Consider the following 11328-nt stretch of genomic DNA (forward strand, 5'->3'; position numbering starts at 1 on the left):
TCGATGACATCACACAGACTAGGCTAATATAAACATAATATGGATATAATAATAGAACATCAGAATGTATTTTAATACCAGTGAGATTGACTAGGCATTATAAGCAAATAGCTTGCAACGTATCAAGTTAGGTACTCAAATGTGAGCTATTTACAAACGAATATTTAAATTCTGCATCTCAAAACATAACTCGATACGAATGATAAAAGTGTAGATACAGAGAGGCGCTTAAAATGACTATATAAGCGACATCTGCATATACCGATACAATGATACTAAAAAAAATTGTGCAAAGCTAAGATTTTCGCAAGTTTTATTGGATTTGCATGTATGCTATAATCCAATACTGATAATAATAAATAACGTAACCTTCCATTGTTACATTAAATAACTATTTCTACATCATTTAATCCATAAAATGAGTTTTGCTGGTAAAAGAAATCACGTATGTAGGTTGATTCACTTATGTTAAATAATATTTTTTAACTTGAATAAAACCAGTTAATAGGAATATTAACAATTTTAAGGTACCATTTTGAGTATAAGTGTTCATTTTACTCTCCTTTTGTTGTTATGGTGTTGGTGATACCCTGTTGTAAAAAAAAAAAAAAAGAAAGAAAAAGATTTTTTAGTTAAGGCGCAGACCTTTTCAGGAAGTTCCTGTGGTAGTGACAATTGTAGTGGTCATTGTCCATCCGCTTTGCCTTTGTATTGCACTGCTGTTACATTCCATATGAGGGCTTTACTATACCTGCAGTAAACTTTATTGGTGGTGTAAACCCGACAGTGTCGCATCCGGGCAGACGTTTTTGCCTTTTGATTTCTGTGCAGTGCAGACAGGCTAGAACAAGACACAAGGAAAGCAACGTGGACGTGGGACTGCTTTAAGTGTATGTATGCATGGGTGCATGTATATGTTTGTGATGTATTTTATTTATTTAACCTTTCTAATAGTGAATGTTGCCATATGTACGCGCATATGTATTCTAGTTGCTGTGTTATAGAGGAAATAGTTGTGTAAATGGTTTAATTAAAGAAAAAAAACTTACCCGGCTCTTGGCCATGCTCTTCAATTAAATAATTGTGCATTTTATTTATTTTTTATTATTAGTTTTTCCTAAATGCAGAATTCGATATAAGTATATCCATTTGCATAGTGTTTATCTTTGTGGTAAGAAACTAAAAAGACAAAGGGTGAAATGAAGCAGTGAAAATAAATTAATTTGAGGAGAAACTTATATGGATTACATGGACTTAGTTAATTTTTGTTGACTGGTTTAGCTAGGAAATATTTAAGTTAAAGCTATTAATGACATAAAATAGACTTGGAGTTTTGTTTTGCTTTTGTTTTTGAAGTTTAAATACATTACATGTTACAATTACCTACTTAAATGATGTTTAAGGCGAAGGTATTTTTTTTAAATGCTATCAAATTGCAATTAATGATTCTAATACCATTCAATTAATCACTCAAGATCCTATAACGAATTTCGTTTATGAAAAGCAAATGACCAGCAACTACGTTGATAAATAGCGTTAGCCTCTGAAAAATAAGGTAAAGCCTCAGCAAAAAAATGTGTTGCCTGTACCATAATTCAACAATGAAGTGTACATTTCTGAACTTTAAAAAGCCAGACATGTCAGTTTCAGAACTATTACAGTTTTGAACATGTTAATATTCTTTTTAATTATAATTTGTTAATTCATATAATTAATGTAACATAACTGAACCTATATATATATATATATATATATATATATATATATGATTATATGATATGATTATATGATTTGAAAACAATGATAAGCACTCCTGTCTGACGTAGATGCGTCTTTTTTTATTAATAGCATTATTTTTCAGTGCATACACTCTTAAAAATAAAGGTGCTTCATTTGCCATATAAGAAGCTTTTTGTCTAAATGGTTCGATAAAGAACCTTTACCATCTGAAGAACCTTTCTGTTTCACAGAATGTTCTTTGTGACGAAAGAAGGTTCTTTAGATTGTAAAAAGTAAAGAAAGAGATGGTTCTTTAAAGAACATTTGACAGAATGATTATTTTGTGGAACCAAAAATGGTTCTTCTATGGCATCGCTGTGAAGAACCTTTTAAAGCACCTTTATTTTTAAGAGAAGCACAAGAGCAGTCAAACTTTTGTGGTTCCTTTAAACATGCCAAAAGTATTTTTGTAAATACATAAAATTCAAAGAACTGCAATACTGAGCAACTATTTTAACTTTATTTTGTTCTCTTTTACAAGTGCTTCTATACACAATGCATACATCCAGGCTAAATTATAATTTTGAGAAACTCTTTTGACGTAATAAACGCTTCGTTGTGTTCTTTATAATTATTCTGTTCTTATACATGCTTTTTGATATTGTGTGATTATTTTATCTTTATTTTAAACAAGTGCATTTAAAGAAGTGCCTGTTATGAGAATTATCTGTATCCAAGTGATTATGAGTCATGCTTTAATTTGCTCCGAACTGCTACAGACATAAACTCAGCCAGCTTCTGTGAACGATGAGCTTAAAACAAAATCTGCAAAGGGTCAAATGGGGTAAATAAGGCAACATCCCCATGGTTAAAAAGCATTTACAAATATTTGCTGTATTTGATTTTTAGACATTTAATTTTGAATAGTAATCATTTTTATTTTTTAGCAAAATGGAGTTATGAGTAGGCTATATAAGGCAGTGGGCATTTCCATTTTATGGGCTATTAACACATTCTCATTAGCAAAAAAGGGCTTGAACAAGTTATTAACACAACTAATTGGCCTAAGCTTTTTTATATTATACTTTTTCCATTATAGTAGGCCTACTGTTCCACAATTTTCAGAATATCCAGTCACAAAATGTTAATTTTTATCATTGAGCTTTAATAGCAATAGAATCAGAAATATTTTTCACAATATATGACCTATAATATCAGTGCCATCAACTTAGCAGACAATAAAAGGAAAAGGGAAGAAGAAAATGGGAAGTGCGATCTTTGAGAGAGGGTGAAACGTAACACATTCCTAGTTGTTTAGAGGGGGAATTTACAGCTAAGTAATAAAAGTTTACGACTGAATACACGCGGTCATTGGTTGCGTCAGACCACGTGGTACTCACTCTATGAACATGAACTTTGTGCTGTTGTCTTCCCCTGGATCTCCCCATCTATCGACTTGCGAGCTCGCGGTGGTGTTGAAATGATCTTAGCACCAGAATTTTTTCCTTTTTTCTGTTTATTCTCTAGTTCAGGCGGATTTTTAGAACGCTCTATAGCACCATCTTGTCTCGTCTGTTTGTTTCATCGCTAGCAATGACTGACGGTCCTCAGACGTCGCCTCCTCGTCAGTCTGCTTTCTACCTATCTCTTTCCCTAGAGGGGAAAACAGCCCTGATAGCTGGAGCGTGAGGGGGTTATAGTGCGTAAATATGACCATTTATCCTCGAAAGATTACATTTTTCCTGAGCACATGAGAATGGGATCCTAGTGCCGATGCCTAGTGTGGTCTGTTTCTATACACCACCGAACGTGCGTCACACAGACAACAGCGAACGCTGGTAAGTAAATGATTCTACGCTCCTTATTGGCTTCTTACAGACCTGCAGCTACAGAATACGAAGATTTGACAGCACTGTGTTCGAGTCAAAAGAGATGTACACGAGTGGCATGCAATGTAGCCTATGTAACTGTGGCGTTTCCTTTAATACTTCATTGATTGTGAACACACGTCTCGTTGAACAAGCCACTTGTGTTGTTGCTTTCTGGTCCTATTGTTGACTTTTATTTGTATCGGCAACAATGAGTATAATATTTTTAAGTTAAGTTGTCCAAACGGGTGTGGTTGTGAGCTTGTTTTCAAATAGTCAAATATACGCTTGGTCAGGTTTTGTATTTCATTGTGGTTATACGGGTGTAGGCTACTGGATACTTGAGCTTGCATTTGTTTACTCTCCATGACTTAATAGCAGGCTATAGCTTTATAAAAATGAATGTCGGGCCTCTTACCAAAAACTGTATTCAGACCATATTATGGGATTATAGCGTGTACTCGTCGGGCTATGGGTATTATGTTATAGAATATTCTTTCTATATTACATTTTAGTGCAGCCCTAATTCTATTAATAATTAGAAGATGTTAATTATTTGTGAGTGAGATATAAATGAGTGAGTTCTATTTTGAAAGACAGGGACAAAAATGTAACTAGTCTCGTTAACTTGTACTCAGAATGATGTATCCTGGTTGTCTCCGAGTTGTAATGACAAAAGAGTGTCAAACGTTCACACAATCATTTACACTTGATACCTGTAAAGGCATTGTGGTACATAGCAAACAACTAACTAAACAATATAGACGTATCTTAATTTTTACGGAATCAGGATCAACAACCTCTCTCTCTTCTCCCTCTCTCTCTCTCTCTCTCTCTCTCTCTCTCTCTCTTTCTCTCTCTCACTCGCACACGTGTTCAATCATCTAACACTGTCATTCCTTGAGGACTAAATCAAACAACACTGCCACCTTGTGCCTGCTCCATATGCAAGGCATTATACAGAGCCTAAAGTCAGGAAGAGCAATTGCCCACATAAAACTCAGCTCTTAATTTTCATGTGGTGATGTGTTTGGCATTTGCTGGTGTAGCTATGTAGCCTATGTAAAAGGTATATTTAATAGAAATTGCATCATACATTTGTATTAGAAGCATTGCTTTAATAGCGTTCTCATCATGAAGATTCATTTTCATATATATATATTTTAAAAAAAATATTTAAAGAAAATATTCATAATATTTATTATGTGTGTATGGTGGCTGTTTACTAATTAATATTAGTGATAATTATTATTAAAAAATACAATTTCAAAACACAATTACAGAAACACAATCCGTTTACTTTTTCAATTCGTTTATTGGCATCTTATTTCATGAAAATAAAAATAAATACTGACAAACATAAAGCTTTATATTGAATAGCCAATGAGCTTTGTTTTTATGGGATAGAATAATTAATAATAATAACAAAAATTAATAAAAATCAGTTGGTAGGCTACTCCGCTGAATCAAAAAACTGGAGCTGCGATCATCCTTCATGGGCCTCTTGAAATCCACATATGAGACTGGAATGGAGGAAACAAAAACAAAAAATGTCAGCAATAAAACCAGTTATTATGAACATGCATCTGCTGCTGGTAAAGGCATTTTTTTAGTAATGGAATTGTTAAAAATATATATTTGTGTGTGTGTGTGTCAGTGTGTGTGTGTGTGTGTTCTGTTAATTTGTGACATTAGAAGTGTTGAGAACCGTGATTCTTTTTTTATAAAGAAATATCAACTTATTTAAAACTAAGTTTGTGTGAATTCATTTTCTCTTTAAAAAAAAAAGCATGAGCGGTAATTTATTAAAGCAGAATGCTTCTGTGTGGGCTTGCATATGGTTCGTCGATGTGCAAGTGTGTATTTATGAGTAAGTGTGGGACAGAAAGCGAGTGGAGGGCGGGGTTGTTCTGCTGTGAGTTTTCCTTTGCCTCGAAATAATCACTGTCTTTTGTTTGCCATTAAAAATGGAATCTGTTTAACTAATCGTTGTGCTTGTACGTATATAAGGTGCATAAGATTTATTCATTTGTGTATTACAGTTACTTTTAAGGTTAATAGCAATGTTCTAATCAGGTTTATGAAACTGACACATTTATTAGCATCTGACTATCATTTGTGTAAACTTCGAGCCAGTCTCGTGTCTGCCACCGCTATTGAATTCGAATCATACAAGTGCATAATTCAGAGAAAATTAAAACAAATTCCAGGCGAACTTTCAATTCCAAACATTTCCTTACAAGAACCGCAGGGCAATGTGAGTTCGCTCTATACTTCAAAACATCTTATTCATGGAGGTCATTACGCGGCCACATAATTTCACAGAATTATCTTGTGCTAGTTAAAAACCATAATGCAACTTTGGATCGTGTGTTGTTATAAGTGCTTAGCTGCACATGAAGCTCTGTTACAGCTGTCACGTTACAATTATGGATTTTGTTTTTGCATAGATAGATCGACATAGATGACAGGGTAGGAAAGTTGGGCTTGGATAAGAAAGCTATAAGACTCATCGTTGGAATTTGCAATTGTGAACATCCGTTACAAATAAATAGGCCAATGATAACATTCATTTAACTCTCGAGAATGTGCAGACTAGGCCATTACAGAGCACAGTTAGGATGTGCATTGCTTGCTTTTTCCCAGATCGTCATATCACGTATATTACGCATTAGAAGTAAGTACGATTTTGGCGCACATTAGTGCGTAGTTTCGTCGAGTGTAAAGAGAATACAGGCCAAACGGGATGTCTATTTATTGCCTCTTCAAACGCTAAAACACAACCGTGCGATTTGTCTTAAGGGCTGCAATAAAACACTTAAAGCTCTTTCTCTCAGTCACATCAACATAGCATCTGCAGACTAAGTGTGGTGTGTTTTACCCGCTTCTTCATTCACAATACCGATGCCATAAAATAGATCACATTTTTAAAAATCTCCCCATCAAAGGCTTTCAGTTCAAAGTCGTTGAACCAATATTCAACATCAAAGAGTCACATATATAGATTCAACCTACACTTATCTGATCTCAATTCCCCCAAACTACACATCGGAGAATATAGCCTGGTCATTTACTTAAACAATTAAAAGATTTCCGAATTGATCATGCTTCTTTAGTTTGCTTTTAGCAGCATGCTTATATGCAATGTGTATATCGTACTAGCGTGATGAAAATGCAGGCCTAATTAAATTAAATATAATTATTGCTGTAAAAAGAGTTTATTGCTTTTCAAATATTTGAAATGGCATCTGTTCAGTTTCCACCGTCTTAAACAGGCTAATGAAATATGGTAAAACGTGAGCACGCGTCTTTCACGCAAGACATATTTTTTATTACACTTATATATTACTTTAATTAGTTTATTTTCACAGTATACATGGTGTAATATTGTATAAATTAAATCATAGTACTACGTTATGGTCCACATCGCCAATAATGACTACTAGCCTATATTTAGTGTTTGCGGCCAGTAATTTATAATTGTATTTTTGATTACTTTTATTGCAGTCCGGTTAAAATTATATTATCATTATTATTATTATTACAACTACTACTACTAGCTATTAGTATAAACGTCAATGAATTAACTTCAGAAGATATTTAATCATATTAATATGCAGCTGTCATAAACTGATGAAATAGCACTTACCATATTGATGTTTGATATTCTCCTAGTAGAGATTTGCCTAGAAGAGTAACATTTTGTCGCTCTTAAATTTTGTCTAAAATATGACAACCCATCAAAAACATTAATCCGATATATTGACTGATCCCGCTATTAGGTAGGCTACGTTAGCATATAAAGAAATATTGTATGCATTTAATCAGTAGTTAAGCAGATTAGCCTGTTTTATAGCTGCTAAATGCCTTTTCTCTCTGTCGGGCTGGAAGTAAATTTTACTGTTCTGTCAATCTCGTGTTTTGCGCACCTCTTTCTAAACCACTGTTTTTGGCCTCACACGTTCCGTCATGTGGCCTGAATTAAGGTCATGGAGCATACCGTAACCATTCGGTTAAAACTTGTCCTTTTCCCACCACTGATTCTTTAAACATGATATAAACATAAATTGTGCTTTACATGAATGTAGTTGCAAGCATTTAAGAGAGCAGAACAGTTATATTTGTATTGTTCAACAGATCGTTTGCTTAAATGATCACTGTAAGAAATTCTGTAAAGAAAAATACAAAAATAAATAAACCATATCTATTAAATTAATAGTCAAAAGCACTTACATTTTGTAAAGATGTCTCCTAGTATAATTTTTATTCATAATCATTTTGCATACCCTACAAAGTTACATGCTAAAAAAAAAAAAATGAGCAGCTTTCTGTCCACAACACAAGAGACTCGCTGCACAGCCCCCATACATTCAAAGGGATAATTGCCTCAGAGCTGGAAGTCCTCAGTTGGTTTTGTGACTTTTATGGCACCAAGGCGCGTTTGACGCATTCTTTAGTAAGATGCCCCTTCCCCCTTCCTTACTCAGGTTCTTTTTACCATTGAAATTATCAATACATTACAAATGGGGAAAGGAAAAGAACAGACGTTTCCCCTTCAGTGCAATAAAAGCTCGAGGAAATCGGGGAGAGAAACAAACGTTATAGGGAAATATCTACTGAATAACACAAAGAATAGTGTAGTCCTTTAACTTGTTGACTGACGACAATGACGCGAATATTTCTAATAATATAATATTATATGTGCATCAGCAGATTTATTCACAGTTATTTAATTAAATTGTGAAATTCGTATTGAAAAAGGGAGGGTTAACTATATCTGTGTAGATAAGGCGTAAACAGCCTTGTAGCAATTAGCCCTTGGTTATTTGCTTTTTTTAAAACAATGGGTTCTATTTAGAGATTAACATTTGAGTTATATGATCCACCGAGTAGTTGGAGTAATGAAGTTAATAAAGTTTGTTGAGTCGAGAAGAAATAGGCTACATATAGTAATATTATAAAATATAAATATATACAGGCTTGGTGTTAGTCAGCGACCACAATCAAAGTGATCTTACATGTAATTAATTAAGAAGAAATTTAGCTCGTTGTAAAAGGCATGTGTAGATTTATCTTCACAATAGCACGTGGAGAAGCTTTGTACCGGCGCATAGAACAGATTAACTCGGTGATTAATGCACAAAAAGACATAATTGATCGTTTGTGTGAGTGCCTATTCTGTATTTTTGTGTGTGTTTACTTAAACATTATCAACTGAAGCCACAAGGATAAGAAGCTATACGCTCGATATTCCTCCGTACACAGCGCATTCAATTGGCTGAAAGTGGTCAGGTGACGCTGTCATATTGTCCTTCCATGAGCCAAGCCTTGGCTATAACACTTGCTTTGCGCGTCTTAACCGGAGACTGGAAATTAATATTATTGAAATCATTCTGAAGTTCATTTGAAAGAGAGTTAGGAAAGCAGGCGGGAGGCGGGAGACGTGTGTATGTGACAGAAGGAAGCAGACCCCAAAGCACAAAGAAAGAAAGTGTGAGATTAAGAGAGGGGAAATAAGATAGGAGGGTGAGTTGATGAGAGGGCGATAGGAAAGGTATGAATTCGTATTTCGCGAACCCGTCGCTCTCGTGCCATTTATCTGGTGGGCAAGAGGTTTTGCCCAACATGCCACTGAACACGACCACATATGATTCAGTCAGACATTTTTCGTCTTATGGCACCTCAGTGACCCAAAACCGGATTTATGCGTCCCCTTTCTATTCACCTCAAGATAACGTTGTGTTTGGATCAAGTCGAGGACCGTACGAGTATGGATCTAACGTGTTTCTTCAAGATAAGGATGTTCTTCCCAGTTGCAGGCAAACTAGTATGGGACTCAATGCGCAGAGCCACGTTGCCCAGGAGTACAACCTGGAACAAGCTCGTGCAGGAACACAGGAACAGAAAGGGAACAACATTCAGATTTTCCCGTGGATGCAGCGCATGAATTCGCACAGCGGTGAGTTTTTACTGCGACTTGGGACATACCCTGCTGGAATTGGTCTGTTTTACGATACGTCCTATCAACAGAGTAGCTACATTTTATGGCCTCATAAACCACTACTAAATCATCAGACTATAAAAGAACCATTTTCCAGAGAGGGGAATCCCATTTGGCTACCTCCTTTAATACTCGAGTGCCAAAATTATTTCAAAAACTTGTGCAATAAGTGTGAGTGCGTTAGAAAAATATACAACAAAAAGTACATTTTGAACCAACCATTTCAAGAACATGCACTGTATGTTTAAATGTAACTTTGCTCTTCCAATGTACTGTTTGAAAAAAAAACACGACAGCAAAGTTAGTTGAAAGAAATATTTTTAGAATCATTATGTTAATGTTTCGCGTTGCTTTGTGACTCTAATATGGTTGAAGTGCTGCGTAAATGCATTATTTTGCCATATTGTTATATTAGTATCGTTATAAATGAAATTTGTAAAAAAAAAAAAAAAAAATTTAAAACGTGTTTTAAATAGCATTTATAGTTTAGAATTTATCTATGTGTGAACTATTTAATTTATTTAAACTTTTCTCCACAACAGGAGTTGGGTACGGGTCAGACAGAAGAAGAGGTCGCCAGATTTACTCCAGATACCAAACCTTGGAACTGGAAAAAGAATTTCACTTCAATCGGTATCTAACCAGACGCAGACGCATCGAGATCGCCAACGCTCTGTGTCTAACCGAGCGTCAAATCAAAATCTGGTTCCAGAATAGGCGCATGAAATGGAAGAAAGAGACCAATCTAACTTCTACCGTACCGGGGAGCGAATCAACGGGTACTCCTCAAGAGACCGAGAAGGAGACCGAGGAGGAAACCGAGGAAGCTAAAAAAAAAGATTAGGAAACCCATTTCTAGTTCTTGAACGCCTGTTAACTGCAACGTAACTACCTAAACTCTGAGAATTTGCAAATATTAATGCATGGACTGTATACTCTGCTATTCCTTTGACTGCCCCCTCCTCCTCCGACCTGAATACCATACACGAGCTCTACAACAACCACCACGCCACTAACATATACACACGTTGAAACAAATGGAGAGATAAAGAGAGAGAAAGACGCACATGTTATCCACCATAATGTAATTCACTTCTCTTTGTATTGAAAATAGCTCATTTGCTGCGTGGTAACAATGCCACGGATGAACTTTTTGTGTGGTTCTAGTATTATCATGTTGCTATAGGCTAGTAGAAATTACATTAGATGAAAATGTATTCGAATTTAATAAGTAGGCTACGTCTCCCCAACTATTAAGCCTCTAAACAGTACCATAAGCATTCCAGAAGTGAAGGAATCTTCTTATATGCACATTCAGTGTTTTTTTTTTTTTTGTGGATGCATATTTGTACAATGAAACAAGCACTGACGGGTTGAACAATACTACCTAAATCCTTAATGCATTTTTTTTTCTTTTTTCTTTTCTTAAAATTGCCTTTGCCCTGTCAGTGTTCTGTTGTTCAAAATGCCGCTGTACTGGCACATTAACTGTTGAGAGAACATCAAAAAATACATTTCATCATATTTGTAGTTGTATGCATATAAACTTGTCTTAAAGTGAGAATCACACCCATATGAAAACAAACATATACCTTGTTACGCAATTATATTGTTTGTGTAAACTGTGTATTATTTAATAAAATTCTTGAAAACAACAAAACTGTACTGTTTTAATTTTGACTCCATCTTTGCGCTCTCCACGCACCATAAAGGGTTTCTGAACTGAGTAAAATATATAGG

At 35.1% G+C, this 11328-nt stretch overlaps 1 protein-coding gene across 2 annotated transcripts; it reads left to right on the plus strand.

Moving 5' to 3' along the window:
* The first annotated feature begins 3086 nt into the window (after positions 1-3086).
* On the plus strand, positions 3087-11248 carry LOC128011721 (homeobox protein Hox-C6a-like). Of its 2 annotated transcripts, XM_052594415.1 has the most exons (3): positions 3087-3557; positions 9401-9546; positions 10131-11248. In XM_052594415.1, the coding sequence occupies exons 1-3, from the start codon at positions 3493-3495 to the stop codon at positions 10430-10432; spliced, it is 513 nt and encodes a 170-aa protein (XP_052450375.1). In that variant the 5' UTR covers positions 3087-3492; the 3' UTR covers positions 10433-11248. The 2 variants fall into 2 exon arrangements, with proteins under 2 accessions (XP_052450375.1, XP_052450374.1); XM_052594414.1 differs by lacking the exon at positions 3087-3557 and having other exon boundaries at positions 4424-9546.
* Positions 11249-11328: the final 80 nt, after the last annotated feature.

Source organism: Carassius gibelio, chromosome B23 (genome assembly GCF_023724105.1).
Source record: "Carassius gibelio isolate Cgi1373 ecotype wild population from Czech Republic chromosome B23, carGib1.2-hapl.c, whole genome shotgun sequence".
Taxonomy (NCBI): Eukaryota; Metazoa; Chordata; class Actinopteri; order Cypriniformes; family Cyprinidae; genus Carassius; species Carassius gibelio.